This window comes from Plectropomus leopardus, chromosome 11 (genome assembly GCF_008729295.1).
Source record: "Plectropomus leopardus isolate mb chromosome 11, YSFRI_Pleo_2.0, whole genome shotgun sequence".
NCBI classification, from domain to species: domain Eukaryota; kingdom Metazoa; phylum Chordata; class Actinopteri; order Perciformes; family Serranidae; genus Plectropomus; species Plectropomus leopardus.
The window spans coordinates 5,979,633-5,996,301 of record NC_056473.1 but is presented as its reverse complement, the minus strand read 5'-3'; the positions used below and the strand labels follow the sequence as shown (position 1 = coordinate 5,996,301).

Here is a 16,669-nt window from a genome sequence, read left to right as displayed (position 1 = left end):
GACAGACGCTCAGACGCTTGAGTAGGAGGCTCTGGTCTGAGTGTCAACTAACGCTGTTGCAGTTAACCTTCAAAGACAGCAGCACATTGACGCTGTGGTTAGTGTGATCTGGGAAGACGTTACCCCAATAATCTACATCCTTCAGAGCCCATCGTCTAAAATCAGGTAGGAGTATTTTAGTCTCGGCACAAAGGGAGAGCAGTTTTTCCATGACACAATGTGTTAAAAATAACTCTGATTATGACCATTAGGAGATGTTGTTTTGCTACTGGACAATCACATGGAGTCATTTGTTTTATGTCCCTTTACTATTTCTTGATATGGTTTTTTATGTATAAAGAGTGTTCACTGATCCCTAAAGTCAACATTTCTCATGATGCTCAAGGGCACAACTTTTCTAAAAATAGAAACAGAGAAAAGTTCACTTTAGGTTAGGATAAAAACAGACTTTGGATTCACAAAGTGAAGCGTTAAAAGTCCACAGTATATCACTGCAGTGTGAGAAGATCAGGTTAAGTTACTGGGATGGTTGGATGTATATATCTGTCTGCTGGATGACATGTGACACAAGCTGTTAAGCATGTTTTCCCCACAACATATTTGATTTCATCTTTGAGCTCTTTTCCATGGCTCTGTAATTTCTTGGAACTTTGAAAAGCACCACATTCATGTTTTGATCTACTGTTTTATGCCAATCAAAGGCAACATGCAAAATCTTCAGAACATGTCAGAAAATGAAATGTATACTGTGAAAACTACAGCCAGTAAATCACCTTCTCACACCAAACATGGAACTAAAGCAGTCTGAAAAAGGAAATTCCTACATGTACGCCGCAACTTCCTAGTCTCAATCAGATATAGCACTAATAGGATTTAGCTCTCCATTGTGAGAAATAAAGATGTGAAAGCAAATAATGTGATAATAATCTTCACTATGGTATGAAAGCATTGTTGGAGGGTTTAACCTTCTCTGAGCATCTGGTGTTGATTCTCTCGGTGAGCTGTGCTGCCTAATCTCCCCCAGACAGTATTCTATGTGGCATTCTGTGTTTCTCTGAGTGTACATCAGCCTGCAGTGTACTAATGTACATCTTCATGTACATATTCTTTTTTTTCAATTTCAGAATGGAACGTGAAAAAACACACACCTGTGGGACAATCTGTCTGAAGTATCTGCTTTTTCTCTTCAACATTTTGTTTTGGGTAAGTTAACAAAGACGTGTTAAGATGTTATTTGCATTTAAGACAAAAAAATGTTAAGAGCTCTATTAGATGCTATTATAATTATTAATACCATTAGCAGTGATAGTTTACTTATGACCTTCAACCAGAGATGGGACCAAGTCATTTTTGTGCAAGTCACAAAACTCAGCCTTTAACACTTAAGTCCTGAGCCAAATTGCAGGTCCTAAACTTTGAGTTATGAGCCTTAAACAAGTCCTAATGCACTCTTTACCAACTGCAATGCCTTTTTAACAACATAGGCCTAATAATTAATTATTTATTCATTTAAAAAAAAAAATGCTTTTAAAAATGTCTATTTTTTTGTTAAAACAAGTTTGTTGAAAGTTATTGTGTCTCAGTCATTTTTGACCTGCACATTTTAAACACTACAATTTGTTTTTGTTTTTTTAATAAGCACAATATAGTTTTGCTATGTGACTGAAATTATCTTTGGTACCATTTTTGTCATTTAGTACTGTCAAGTCAAAAGGCTCAATTCCAAGCAAAGTCACTGGTGCTAAAGTCAAGTTTCAAGTCTTTTTTGATTTTGTCAAGTTGAGTTTGAATTGATATGACTTGAGTTGACTTGAATTGAAGTCATGTGACTTGAGTCCACATCTCTGCATTACACATATATGTTTTGATTCAGATGCAGCAGAGATTAATGTATAATATACAGAGGTGTGTCACAAACTTCTTAACTTTAGATTCAACTTGACAAAATCAAAAAAGAACAGTAACTTGACTTGGATTTTAACACCAGTGACTCATGGCTTCAATTGGACTAGAGCCTTTTGACTTGAAAATACTTGATACCTTGTGTGCCACGAATCAAGTAACTTTCTTCATTTCCTGAATTAACTAACATTAATACCAATTAATAAAAATTGATAGATAAAGTTAATATTAATACATTCATCAAAAAAGGTAATCAACAAAAATCAAACCGCAGTATATGCAAAACGTGCAGGCTGAAAATTACTGATGGATGCAACAACTTCCAACAAACAAATTTTAAAAACATGAATGATTTTTGTAAATATTAATACTTTGTTGTTAAAATGGAATGGAATTTTATTTAATAAAAGGCTGTTGTAATTATTGAAACCATTTGTCATGATAATTCATTTTTACTGAATGCATTAAACTTCTGCTTTGCTTCAGATGCCAGAGATTGAGGAAGATTTTCTTTTTATGCACTGAATTACTTTATAGCTTGCACAATTTCTATTTTTTCCTCATATTTGGTGAAACAACTTATTCCTTATGCATATTCTAGAAAAAAAGAAAAACCTCTTCAGATTAAAAATCTCTTTCAAGAGTGTCCTGGCCAAAACAGGCAACAACATAAGTTACAGACGGACAACATGGAACAAAAATACAAAATTAAAATATACAACTCCAAAACAAACACTATAAAACACAAAAAGAACCCAAAATGAAGTTACTATAAGGAAGGAAAGGCAAGGCAGCTTTATTTGTGTAGCACATTTCAAACAACAGGGAAATTCAAAGTGCTTTACAGAGCAATGAAATATTGCAATTTCTGAATGATTTAAAACATTTTAAAATGAAATAAAAAATCACCATTAAAAGGAATAACTAAAAAGTATGTTAATATATGCTATATGTTAACCATAAAAAACAAACAAACAAAAAATAACAATTAAAAGACCAGTTAAGATACACCCTTACATTTGCATGTCGAAGATGACATACAAAAGTCCTGCAACTGTGCTTTAAAACGGCCTCGCAGAACCAATGAGTGCAGCTTTTTCTTATGCATAGTTTCTATGAGGTACATTTGCAATATAATATTGTGTCTGCAGTGCAATAACAGCTGCAATAGATTCTTCAGAGACAATCCTACAATATATCTGATTCATAACTTTTCATTTCTTTTGGTCTTTTTCTTAACTTTAGGTTCTAAGGGTAGATTCAGTTAGTTCTTGTATAGCCGTTCCTTACACAAAGTACACACTAAGATGTGAAACTGTGATTTATGTGCATGAGATTATAAAAACAAATTCAGCTGAAAGTCTCTTGAGGCTGACTATAAAACAATGAGGCGTTGTCTTGTTTACATCACTGTCACATTTTAGGAGGCTGCAAAAATAAAACAGAAAATAATGTGGTGCATTCTTGCTATGAGCATCTGGTTTTAGTTGAGCTGATAACGGTGTGTTCTCTCAGCTGGCAGGAGGGGCCGTGCTGGCAGTGGGAGTGTGGACTCTGGTGGAAAAGAGCGACTACATCAGTTTACTGAACTCCAGCTTATATTCAGCCTCGGCTTACATCCTGATAGCTGCCGGGGTCATCGTGATAGTGACTGGCATCATCGGATGTTGCGCGACCTTGAAGGAGATGAGGAGTCTTTTGATTGTGGTAAGATGGATCACACACACCAAAACACTGCCATGTGACAAAGAAATGTTTAAAGCACTCACCCCATTTGAATCAGACACTTTTAGGTTCCTGTTTATACACACACACAACCTGATGTGAGTGCGTGTATTGAAAGTTAATCCTTGGTGACCTTCTGTCTCGTCTGCCTGCATTCAGTGCAGCTCATTATGTCAGACAGGCATGACTGTCAGATATAACAGACAAAGTCATGCAGAGTGTGTCTTTAAGAGTTTAGATTTAGAGTCTGGCTCATGCCAGAGGAATGACGGGCATCACAGGCGGCTGCGTGGGCCTAAGAGAGTGAGAGAGAGACAGACAGACACAAGTGAGAGGATATAATACAGAAGCAAAACTGCACGTGACATGTCTATTTCCATCTTCACAGCCTCGACATTTGTAATGAGTAACTTCCTTTACCACTGTTTAATCAGTTATTCTCAAGAGTTTTGTTTTTTAGCCATGCCCAGGTACTTTAAATGCTTATTTATTGTATTTAAGCACAAAATGTAGTGAAACACCATCTGAAAAATTCTTAAGTGTCATTTTCAGTTTATTCACAGTTGTGTTTTTGTTTATTTCATGTCCCTCCTTTGCAGTATTTGGTCTTGTTGCTCTGTATTTTCCTCCTGGAAATCATTGCTGGTGTGCTGGCTTACATTACCTACCAAGAGGTGAATGCTTTGCTTTCTTTTTGTAAGTGTTTGTGTATATTTATCCAAAAGATAGTGGCACATATAAGTTGAATATAATTTTCAGTTTTACAATTGGTTATTTTATTTTCTTCTATTTTCTTTTTGTGACCAACTGATCATATTTTGTGTTTACAGTCTGCTAGTTGTTTTAAAGGTTCTAGTGTGTAAGATTAAGGAGGTTTTGGTGGCATCTAGCGTTAAGGATTGCAAATTGCAACCAGCTGAAGCTGTTCGTGGTTAGAATTCCTTCAGTGGTCATTGTTCAGGAGATTTTTACTGGGAACCAAATTAAGCACAGAGGTCTTTTCCTCTCCAAAACAAACAGACCGGGTGATTTAAACCAGTGAAAACACTGAATAAAGCAGTTTCACGTTATAAATTGGTGTTTCTCCAATGCAGATCGGCTTTTTTGAAAGTCGCTAGTCGAGCACCTGTTAATGTGTGATCACTTTTTTTTCTCTCTGATAACTTAAAATCCAGATATTCAGGAGATTTTTATTGAGGTTTGAGTCATCCCCAGAGGTCTCTTTTTCTCAAAAACAAACAGGCCAGGTGATTACAACTGAATAAAGCAGTTTGGCGTTAAAAAAATCTGTTTTTCTGAAGCTGCTCAATGTGGAAGGGCTGCTAACTACAGAGAACGATGTGAAAATGGTGAATGGCCCTTTTAGAATGATGAACGACCCTTTTACAACCCATTTTTTAAACTACGTTTTAAAACATGTTTGAAAATGACAAACAAATCCACCTTGTACCTTGTACCTTTTAGCCAGTGTTGTGGTTTGTCCATTGTGGGCTACTGTAGAAAACATTGCTCCCAATGTGGATATAAACAGCTCATTGTAATGTAACAAAAGCACAACATTTTTTCTTTTATGGCGATTATACTCTAAAGTAAACATAGTTTTTTGATAATATTACATTTCTGCCAGTATATCCCCCCTAATACTGCACACTGGACCTTTAAATCACTGTATGAATTACAAATTTTACTTTTTCTTTCTGTATGTACTTTCTTATATTTTTGTCACTCCATAGTCTCTTAATTTGATTTCAAACACATTCCTTTTTCTCCATAATGTCTATTTAAACCTTTTTACCTCCTATGAAATGCCTCAGTTGCTGCACTCTGTTGTGAAATCTTTTCTGCATGCCTCTCTGTGCATGTTCTTCATTTGTGCTGTTTTTCTATCCTTCTCACACCTCTCTTTCTTCCCCTCTTTCTCTTGCTCCAGTGTTTCCCTTTCTGCTACCAGGTAACCTGCTGCCTTCTGTTTCCATTTTAATATCAAACTGTTTCTCTAACAGATTGATATGAAATGGTTTGTTTGCACTATGTCATTCCAGCAACAAATCTTAATGTGCACTTTCATTAGAAGAATGCTCAGGGAGTGAGGTCAGGGGAGCTCATATATGAGGAGTAATGGGAGGGCATTGCTCAGGAAGAGAGGAATGTTACAGGGGAGGAAAGGAACTTGACCAGGGGCTATTTTTATTGATGTGAGGAGATTTGCAGATAACAAATTACCTACTGATCATTTAACTGCTGCTTTCTTTCTCACAGCTGGATGAGCAGCTCAGGCAGAACCTGAAGGAGACCATGCAACAGAAATACATGCAGCCGGGGGAGGAGAGCGTCACACAGGCTGTGGATAAACTTCAGCAGGAGGTGTGGAAATGATACGACTATATACGTTTTTAAAAAGAACAAAAAACAGCTGATTTAACCAACAGTAAAGTTATGCAATTTAAATGATTTCATTGCCAAGTGTTGGGTTGATCTAATAACACAAATAACACAAATTTTAAATTTCTATTCAATTTTATTTATAAAGCATATTATCACAAATCACAGTTTGCCTCAGGGGGCTTTACAGCATACGACATTCCTCTGTCTTTGGAACCAGACAGAAACTAAGGAACAACTCCCAAGCATATGACAAAAGAGAGAGAAAGAGATGCACAGCAACAGTAAACATAACAATAACATGACATAACGAAAGTAATAGACATACGAAAATTAATACATTCAGGTCTGATTTATGACCTAATTATTTATGATGGCAGTAGTAATATTTAAATTCATGTATGTATTTTATTTTATTTTATTCTTCTTCTTTTCTGAATTACACACATTTTCTGATTACACAATTATTTACTTAGGCTACAAAACCATGTTAATGTGGTATATGTGCAGTTGTGTTTAGATAAAATACATTTTTATATCCTCATACCCCCTACAAACACTCATCAGCCCAGTCTCTTTCTCACTCACACACACACGCACATACACTCTCACACACTCATCCATCTGCGTTCATGTTTTTGCTATATCTCTTTTTGTTTTTGACCACATTTCCTATACCCATCAGTTAAAGCTGTATTTCCTGTTTTGTTTTGTTTTGTTTCGTTTCACCGTTTTTATTTTCAATGTATGCCTCTCTTGACTGTTTATATGTTTTTGCTCTTGTTTTCACTTGTTCTGTTATTACTGTATTTCACAATAAAAAGTAGTTTATGATAGTATGTATATTAGATGCAAATATTGTAGTTTATGTATGTGGCAATAATAATCACATGTGTATATAATAGTAAAGGTATATCTAATAATAAGTACAGTAGAAGTAGGTGTTGGGCTGGACCACAGCATCATTAGCCGCTTATCCTGCATTAATATAATCCAATATTCAGCATTGTCTCATCTTTTTTATTTGTCCCTCTCTGTCCTTTTCAGTTTAAGTGTTGTGGCAGTCTCAACTCCTCAGACTGGGCAGACTGTCTGTGGATCCAGGCAGCAGAGAACGAGCGGCTCGTTCCTGATAGCTGCTGTAAAAGTCCCAGTGAGCTGTGTGGCATCAGGGACCATCCCTCCAACATCTACAGGGTAGAGGTAAGTAGAGATTTCCATTTGACTGTGGATCAATGTTAAAATACAGTATGACGAGATGTTCATTTCTTTCCCTTTCTTGTGCTCCCAGGGAGGCTGCATTATGAAATTAGAGGAGTTCATCCTGAGTCAGTTGTATATTCTGGGTGCGGTGGGCATTGGGATAGCATTTCTACAGGTAAAACACAAACCACTGACTGAGCAAAATACAGGTTTATATAAAAGCCTCTTTAATGTTGTGCAAAATGCCAGCAGTTGAGCTATGAACAATGGCTGTTTCTGCGTGCAGTGTGGAACTAACAACTTCCTCGTGTCCTTTTTTTTCTTTCAGCTTGTGGGGATGATGTTTACTTGCTGCCTTTATCAAAATTTGAAAGAAGACCCCTACTGATTTTTTTTTAGCTTTGTTAAATATCACCAAATGAGTCATATCATGAATTGTAAAAGGTTTTGTTAGGTATTTTGATGCCCCCATTACTCACACAGTTCTGGGTGCTGTGAAGTCAAATTATGACGTGATGAATGTGTGCAGAATACACACAGGACAGATGCTGTGAGGCTGCTGGGCAGCACTGCTCTTTTTCTGCAAAATGCCATTGCATGCTTTAAATATATTTCCTTTTATGTTAAGATTATCATGTGCAGATAAACTTGTCACCAAAACAAACGTTACAAAGAGCAGAGAAATGTAAGCATGCTGTGGCTACATTTGCAATCAGTATTGTTGTTTATATAGCTTTTTTTATGCATCACAGTGTTTAACAAAATAATAATTATAAATATATAATACATATATATTGCTCTTGAAATGCAAAATGATATGCTTCCCATTATTTTTTTCCAGTGACTTTCTTATATATACTGTTTTTCCCCCCATGCCTTTTACAGTGAACTTTATTTTGAAATCTTTCAGCGGATGTTGTTGTCAGCTGACAGCACTTCCTCCTCGCGGGTTGCTCCTGCATGATTTCACCCTCAATTGTCTTCTTATTCATTTCAAACAAGTTAAAAATATTTCATGTGGAGGGAAGACGGAGATATATAAAATGTCTGCGAAGCCGACTTGTTTGATTGTGGCGAGCGCTTCTCCTCAAGGTGGGTGTCACGAGCTGCTGCCAGCGGATGTAGCCTCACAGTCATGAATAACAGTCACTGAGAGAAGTAAGGAGTTTACTCTAACACTTTTCTATCAGTTACAGCTCAGCTAGCATTCATTTTTATGTAATTAACATGTCAGCTGTGGTCAAACATTACTTGCTAGCTAACTTAGTTTAACGATGGAGCCAGCGTTGCGTTTTGTGCCGCACACGTGAGCTCTCTGATCATTTAACTCAACTGGTTTGTTTTGTCTCTTCAGGAGTGTCAGCAGCGTCTTTCCATCAGTGCTTCAGCCTCTGCACGTCAGTGTTCAACCTCCAGACTGCTACACCAGGGGTAAGACTCTTTCTAAGGGACAGTTCATTATTAATGAGGGGGAGCAAACATGGGAGGCATGTCAAATCATTTTTTCAGCAGTAGGAGGGCATTTGTGTTTTTTATTTATGCTCAAGGAAGGGACACATAACTAAATTGAATGGTTCATTTCAGAATTATCCATCTATCTAGCTATCTAGCTATCTATCTATCTACACCAGTGGATTGTAATGATTGATGCCTCAACGAGTTCATCGCTGTAATGTTGCAACATGTAGAACTTATTTAACTTACTTTCAATACCGCTGACTGGGTGCTTACTCCGATAACATAATTTATTGTTTGATTTATATTTGGTGTTAATCATCTAAATCAGCAAAGTAACAAAAGCTATTAAACAGTAAGTAAAAAGTAAAAGTACAATATTCCCCTCTCAAATGTAGTTAAGTTAAAAAACAAGTATTTTAAAATGGAATTAAGTGTAAATACCTCAAAATTGTACCTAAGTACAGTACTTTTAAATTTACTTGGTTACATGCATCACTTGAAAAGGGAGCACAAACATACGTGCTTTAGTAGGTATCTCACTGAGGGTCTAACAGTTGTGAAAATGTGATTTTACAATAAGAATAAAAGGTGCTAAAAAATGCAGCTCATTAAAAGTTTTTTGAATACAATATTTGGTAGTCTGTTTTGATAACTCAGTGGGCCACTTGCTTCCCTTAAAAGTACTTTTTTTTAACTGGCAGTTCATCGTGATGTGATACACACTGACATGATGAACAGAAAATGAAATGTAATGTTTACATAAGCTCCACAAAAGACAGCAGAAGAGCAAATCCAGGTTTGTAGTGATATTACAGGAAATAAGGTTGGAATATAAATTAGACTGATTCCTCTTTAACCGAAAGGTCGGCATTGGTGACATTATAATACCGCAGCACAGAGTAACATTGAGAGTTGAGATGAGCTTGACCTCATGTGTTCTTTTTTATTTAATTTCAGGGGAAGCCAATAGACTTTGTCGGAGTTGATGAAAGCACTGCTAGATGGGTGCAGGACTTCAACGTGAAACCCTACGCAACACCTGCCAAACTTGAATCCATAGATGGTGAGAATATTCATTTCATGCTCATTCAGCTGTGTTTGTGTGCTGCCAGTTGGACTCTGCTCAGTTGTGTCACAATGTCCCTCTCCAGGTGCTCGATATCAGGCGTTACTCATCCCGGACTGCCCCGGAGCGCTGAATGACCTGGCACACAGCGGCTCTCTGCACCGCATTCTCACACACTTCATCTCTCATCAAAGTGAGTGTGAGGCTAATTCAAAAAAACAAAAGAGTCATTATGTTAGCTATATGTCTAATGTAGAGACGTTTTTTCTCCGTGTACAGAACCTGTTTGTGCAGTGGGACAAGGAGTGTCTGCGCTGTGTTGTGCGACTGAAGGACAGAGGTGGATCTTCAGCGGCTACAGTTTAACAGGGGTTAGTCTCCCTCAATCAAACACGGGAAATATACATTAATGTCTTTATGTGTTAATGAATTTAAAGGGTAACTTTAGTATTTTTTAACCTGGACCATGTTTCCCCATGTTTTTATTTCCAAGTGACAATGGGAACTACAATTTTTTTATATTGGTCCAGTATTGCACGAAAGGGCTACAGCCAGCAGCAGCGAAACAGGCTGCAGTGTAACCAGTTGGGACATTTATGCACAGTCAGTGTGCGTCTATTAAAGGGCTATTAACACAGCAATGGTTCTTGCATTAAACGTTAAACTTTTGTTGCAGTTTGGCCTTTTGTTCACATGACAACAGCGTTTTGGGGGCTTGAAAACACAAACCTTTGAAACCGGGTTCCAGAGTATGATCTATTGAAAATGCCAACCCTGCTGTCGCCATGTAAACTGACAATGCGCAAATCCTGTTGAAAGGTGACATCCTGGCTGCACTTCACGCATGGTGTTCTTCTGGGGTGTGTCATTACAAGATTACACTGCCATTTACCGGTCTGGCAGGCATATTACAGCGTTATTCGGTTGTTTTTGCAAATCCATGTACACGAGGATTGTCTCACAATGTTATCATATGAACGCAGATTTTTTTAGAAGCGCAAATTAAAGACTTTTTTCCATTTTTAGTAGGGCTGTTCTCGTTTAAACAAGGCCTAAAATTGCTTGTTTTTGCAACAGACAGCCTCACATTTTTATTTGAAGTTTCTGACAACATTTTGGAAAGGATCCCTACAAAGACAGACCTTTTAGTTAAAGAGTAGCATCCTTTCTGTTTCACCAGAAACAGCCTTCAAATAGTTACTGCCAAACCCACCAGACGTCATTTAAATAAACAGTGATTTCAGGGGAGATAGAGCCAGCATATTTTCAAATCTAACTGGGTGAATTAAGAGTTACTTTCAGCCAAACCAGAGTTGGCGATATTTAGAACAGTAGAAAGATAAGCTAAGACAGTTTGTGAGTTTAATTTTGTTTCTGCCGACTTTGGATGACGAGTATTTTATGATGATAAAATTAGTAATTATTTAAATGGAGTTTGGTGGGTTTGGTTTTCACTGATTTTGGAGCTGATTTTGGTTAAACCAAAAGGTTCTTAATTCTTAAAAAAAAGGTCCATCTCTGTAGGGATTCTTAGACACTTAATATAATCTGAGCCTTCTTCTGCCAAAACAAGCACTTTTAGTGGATGTAAATAAAGGATGCATTTGCCCCAAGTGGTTACATTGCAGCCCGTTTCCTCTCTGTACTGGATCAATTTGAAAAAATGTTGTTTCCATTGGTTACTTAGACACTGAAACATTGGAAAATATGATCCACATTGAAAAATTCTTAAGTTACCCTTTAATAATGAACAGTTTTTGCTTAAAGCCGTCAGTGTTTGAACTGGTGCGGAGGCCTGACTTTGCCAATCTGCCGCTGGTCGTGGAAGACTTTGTGAAAGACAGTGGTGGATCGTACACAGGTGAGCTGAGCTGCAGAGCACAGAAACTAATTTGAGTAAACACTTAGATTTACTTACATTTCTAAAACCCTCTCATGTTTTTCTATTTGTTTTCCAGCGAGTCAAGAAGATGCTGTGCACGTCGTCATAGACAGACACTTGATCACTGGTCAAAACATGCAGTCAACCTCACTTGCTGTAAATAATCTAATCCTGCTCTCCAGTGCCAAATAAAAATACAACATCAGGCAAACTCAAATTCAACTGCTGAATTGTTCCACATTTATATTCATGTAATTAAACAAACATTGATCTCAGACAAATATTGGAAGATACTGGTCAGAACAGATGTTTGGCAACACTGTAAATACAACCTCGTTACTTGTCAATGCTGTTGTTATAAATCTAGCAAAAGCCACACAATCATATGTCTTGATTTGAAAATCAAAAAAAAAAAAAAAAATAGGAAAAGCAGATTTTCAAAGTCAAAGTATGATGCATCTTCACAGTGGACAATGGAGAGCCACACAGCAACAGATTTCTGGATTTGGACTGAAGATGGGCTGCAGATGTCTGTGGCGAGTGAATAAGAGAAAACCCTTCATTTAAACTCTATACATATCGATAATCATGCACCCTCTGATGTTAAATCACTGCACTCTTGACTGAACTGTACAAATTTTTCAACAATACCGTCAATGAAAAGGAATAAACGAACCGAAGTACCTAGTGTCTGCTGCCAGTATCGTTGAATCAAATCCCACATTTGTTCTTGTAGAGATTTCTCAACATTTTCGTGACCCCCAAACAAGTTGAGTATTAACTAAAACCCGTCAACAGCTCGTTCCAGAGTTCATGTCTCTCAGAAACCAAAAACAGAAACATAAAACCTACATACAACCCTTGAATTTTTGGTGCTCCATGTTCAGAGAAAAAAAAGAGAATGTGCTGATGGTCCGAAGTCTTTATTATCAAGTCCAGCTTTCATAGGAGATCGTAGAAATAGTCCAGTCCTTGCCCTAATTCCCATAAGGAAATTCCTGTTCCCAGTTCAGTCGCTAAAGAGATCCTCAGGTAGAGTGACTGGAAGAGAATTTAAAGGATGTTAATCTCTTCATGTAGCAGTGAATCTAATGAAAGCATTGTTTGAAAGAGTGAACTTAAAATGTGCAAAGGACTCACCTTTAACGATGGATAGTACACCACATGCTTCACTGCATTGTTCCTGAAATTAATGGAACAGACGTTGGTAAAAGATGCTGTTAGAAGTTAAAAAAAAATTAAACCATAATTGTTTGCATTTCAGTGTTATGGAATCAGTACCTCTTGTAGCTGAAATAATGCTCTGCAGAATATTCGTCCCAGAGAAGTTTCGGCCTGTGTTCTCGCAAAATCTCGATGTACCTACAACAAGTCAGAGACTAGTTTAACACTTAGGGACTGTTTGGTGCATTTTACACACTTTTTATTCTTAATTTTTTGATAATTTTGGCTGGGTTCATGCACATAAATTTTGGCAAGATTGTGTATTTTTGCTTGAAACATCTGAAACTTGAATTGCTAATTTGTAAAATAAGTATTCCAGCACTATTAGTCACAATATTATCTCACCTTCCTCCCAGGATTGGCTCTGTTCCCTGGCTTGCAAAATCAAGGCCGTACAAATTGAGTCCCAGCAGAAGCTTTTGTCTCCACTGAGTGTTGGGAGCGAGCTGGAGAACACAGTCTCTCACCCAGGGCAGGGGAGAGCTCGGGCCTGGCCTGTTGAAAAAAGACAAAAATAAAGGAAGCAAAAAGCCACAGAACTCATTACCAAAGAGTATCAGTTTAAGTTTTTTTTTACAGTTACTGTCCTCAGAGGCAGAGATACCCAACAGTGGAACAACTGCAGTTACTGTGAAAAATAAAATGTAGTGTGCCCTGTGCTGTTGGTAATAAACGAAAGTGATTCTGTTGTTTTTGCGACAGCGGCATCAACAATAACTGTAGTTGTAGCTGCCAGTTACACTAATCATGTCACTACCTGAAACACTGATAAAAGAGGGTGGTTATATGCACATCCCATAGGTGCAAGGCTACCAAAAAAACAGTGTACATGAGGAAAAGTTAATGCAGCTCTGCCACGATGAATCTCTGAACACTGGTCTGTCACTCGCCTGGCACCGCTGGAGTAGTCGTATGTCATGAGGCTGAATCCATCGACCACAGGGGCCAGCTGCTCAAACTCCTCCCGGCCAAACATCCCCGGCTGCCCCACACTGATAACGATGGAAAAGAAGCAAAGAAAAGTAAGCACCAATTTGAGTCTTTTATTTGATTTGATTATTTTGACATTTATAGTTGTTGAAAGTAAACTAATTCCATTTACCTGGTCACAGCAGGCGGGATGACGAGAATGCAGTCCAGTTTTTTAGCCTTCAAAGTCTCACATATGTGTTTCACTAAATGGACCAGCTCTCTGTAAGAAGAACTTGTTTGATTATTTATATTTCCTTTTTAAATAATCTCAGACAAAAAAAGAAGAAAAAAAGGTCATGTTAGTAATCCAGATGTGTCACCAGAATAACTCACTTTCTTTTGTTCCCTCCCAGCTGGCTCCACAGCTCCAAGGTGAAACCGTCGAAACCTTCCGTCTGCAAGTCCACAGCTTCATTAGACAGGACAAACAACACTGCAGCAAGGGACTTAAAGCTCAACACGACTCTTAATTACCTTTGCAACATCCACCAGCTCGCTCCCCAGCTCTTCAATTTCATCCTCGCTCCCCAGAACACTCATGTAGTCCTGGTAAGACCAGCCATCAAATAACAGCCGGGGCACTGAGGGTAAAGAAAATTCAACAACTGTAATAAATGGTAATGAACAACAGAATCTGAGTTGTGGGCAGTGAGGAAGACATAACTCACCCATCCGGACTTTCTTGTTAGACTTGCGTACAGCTTTGACCCAGCCTGCACAGAAAGAAAGACAACTTTATAAGTCACTACAAAACACTTTTTATTTGAGTGTCAGTGACACAGCTCCTCTACCTGGGTCATGATCGTGGAGTCCCGTAACGTCAAAGGTTTCAGGTCCCCGTCGGCGAAGCTGAAGCCACACCGGGCACACCGAAGTTAGTTTAGCACCGAATATCTTGGCAACGTCATAACCGTGGGAATTCCACTGGAGCATGGGAGAAATAAAACGTGTGATTTAGAGATACACACAAAGAATAGGTCTGTATTACAGCCAAAATACAAGCCAAAAAGTGACAACCTTGTTTGGGATTCCGCCTTGCTATATTTGTGTTTTTTTGGCTAATTTGTCTCTTGAATGTGTGTTACTTATGGTTTGGCATCTTTTTTCTAAAGCCCAAACCTCACCTGAGTGTGGGGGTACATTCATTCATTCATTTTATTTAAAGCCTCTGAAAGCAGAAAAATCAAGACTTTATATATATATATATATATATATACATATATATACATATATATATATATATATATATATATACATATATATATATATATATATATATATATATTTACACACACATATATATATATATATATATATATATACAATATATATATACAGTCACAATCAATGAGACCATAAATTAAACCATGGAATTCTCTCAGCGTTATCAGTGAGGACCGCCTAAAAATTTGCTTAAGTGTATTCCAAGTATGTGGGGCACAGTTGCCATGAACGTGTATGTATATAGATATGTGTGTGTGTGTGTGTGTGTGTGTATGCTTGTATTCTGTCTGTGTGTGTAAATATGTAATTGTATGTACATATGTGTTAGAGATGAAGTTCACAGATTAACTGATTAGCAGAGAAGGGGTAGGAAATAATAAGTTTAACCCTACTCCTTTTCTAATGTGTAAGATGCAATTTCTTGTTGCTTATTTGAATCTATTCATTGAGGGTTTTTTGTATAGGTTATCATCCATTTTTATTATTGCCATACTGTCTCATTTCGACAATTTTCTTCTTGTTTGGTTGTTTTACAGTTCATCTTTCTGTTTGTCTGTCTTAAATCAGTCCATTTTGTGCAGAATGAGGACTGTGGATTTTGTCTCCCATGGCTTTCATGTCATAAAAGTCAAAGATCTCTTTAAAACCAGTTTGGTGAGGAAGAATAACAACAGCAACAACTCCTTTTAACATAAATACGGGCACGTGAGTGTTACACTGAGAGAGACTTGTAATAATCTGACTGTCCTTGAACGCTGTGTAGTCAAATGTTGGTCACTTACAGGTGTGACATAGCCAAGCACCGGTCCTTGAAAAGTTCTCTTGATGTGAGCCCAGTATCTCTTTTCCTCCTTCACTATGTCTTTCCAGGAGGGGTCTGACACAACGAGGCCTCTCTCCAGCACAGACAGTTCAGCTGGAGATGTCTGAGCAGTGAGATCAGATGATAAAAACAAGACAGATTCAGTGACATATCCATCATCATGACTGGACATATGACAGGTGAGGGCTTCTTCCTGATCCAGCACAACACAAGTCAATCCAGTCACATGTCAGGCAAACAGGGGGCTTGTATGACCTGTCAGCAAACACAGCTCACACCCATTTTAAGGTAAAAGACCTGAAGTTATTCTCACCTCAGCCTCAGCTTTATGCGACTTCTTTGCATCAGTTTTGGAGAGAGTGGCGCTGGCCAACCAGCAGCAGGAGATGGCGTGCAGCAGGAATAATGTCGTTCTCATTTCCAAAAAAATCGCAGTGAAGCAGTTCAATATAAAATGGGTTAGCTCAGACTCTGCAGGTTTGCAGTGCAAGTGCTTCCTTCCTGACCGAGATTTGGCAGATTAAAAACCAGCATATCCTCCTGCGGTTTCAAGGCACACAGAGCAACGTGCTAAAATGGCCCCGTTCAAACTGATAAAATACACAATTTATACCTAATAGCCTGTTTTTGACTGTCGATCGGGTAGTCCCAGTTTGATTGACAACTTAGCTCAACGTGTTTCTGAAGCGTCAACGGAGCTGGCTGACTTCCGCGTGGCGTGATTTTCAAAATAAAAGCTGTGTGAGCGCGAGCGCGGAAGAAGACATCCGACAGATAGGTGGCAGTGTATCTAACATGCTAACACAAC

The 16,669-nt window shown here is 37.9% G+C and overlaps 2 protein-coding genes and 1 long non-coding RNA gene across 7 annotated transcripts; 2 read left to right on the top strand and 1 right to left on the bottom strand.

Annotated features, from left to right (window-relative positions):
- Positions 1 to 8: 8 nt before the first annotated feature.
- On the top strand, positions 9 to 12,306 carry LOC121950028 (glutamine amidotransferase-like class 1 domain-containing protein 1). Of its 4 annotated transcripts, XM_042495931.1 has the most exons (10): positions 9 to 165; positions 1,125 to 1,203; positions 3,418 to 3,609; positions 4,227 to 4,301; positions 5,558 to 5,578; positions 5,887 to 5,991; positions 7,057 to 7,212; positions 7,301 to 7,387; positions 7,541 to 8,304; positions 8,567 to 8,643. In XM_042495931.1, the coding sequence occupies exons 2-9, from the start codon at positions 1,126 to 1,128 to the stop codon at positions 7,598 to 7,600; spliced, it is 774 nt and encodes a 257-aa protein (XP_042351865.1). In that variant the 5' UTR covers positions 9 to 165; position 1,125; the 3' UTR covers positions 7,601 to 8,304; positions 8,567 to 8,643. The 4 variants fall into 4 exon arrangements, with proteins under 4 accessions (XP_042351865.1, XP_042351866.1, XP_042351867.1 ...); XM_042495932.1 differs by lacking the exon at positions 5,558 to 5,578; XM_042495933.1 differs by lacking the exons at positions 4,227 to 4,301; positions 5,558 to 5,578.
- On the bottom strand, positions 12,123 to 16,559 carry chid1 (chitinase domain containing 1). 2 transcript variants are annotated; one of them, XM_042495929.1, is made up of 12 exons: positions 16,175 to 16,559; positions 15,821 to 15,964; positions 14,606 to 14,738; positions 14,483 to 14,527; positions 14,289 to 14,395; positions 14,148 to 14,209; positions 13,945 to 14,034; positions 13,733 to 13,834; positions 13,188 to 13,337; positions 12,900 to 12,980; positions 12,759 to 12,801; positions 12,123 to 12,659 (listed from the first exon to the last, which is right to left on the bottom strand). In XM_042495929.1, the coding sequence occupies exons 1-12, from the start codon at positions 16,277 to 16,279 to the stop codon at positions 12,561 to 12,563; spliced, it is 1,161 nt and encodes a 386-aa protein (XP_042351863.1). In that variant the 5' UTR covers positions 16,280 to 16,559; the 3' UTR covers positions 12,123 to 12,560. The 2 variants fall into 2 exon arrangements, with proteins under 2 accessions (XP_042351863.1, XP_042351862.1); XM_042495928.1 differs by having other exon boundaries at positions 14,289 to 14,527.
- LOC121950030 lies at positions 13,787 to 14,369 on the top strand. Its single transcript, XR_006106311.1, has 3 exons — positions 13,787 to 13,864; positions 13,955 to 14,036; positions 14,168 to 14,369. It is a non-coding gene; the product is annotated as an uncharacterized LOC121950030 (long non-coding RNA).
- Positions 16,560 to 16,669: the final 110 nt, after the last annotated feature.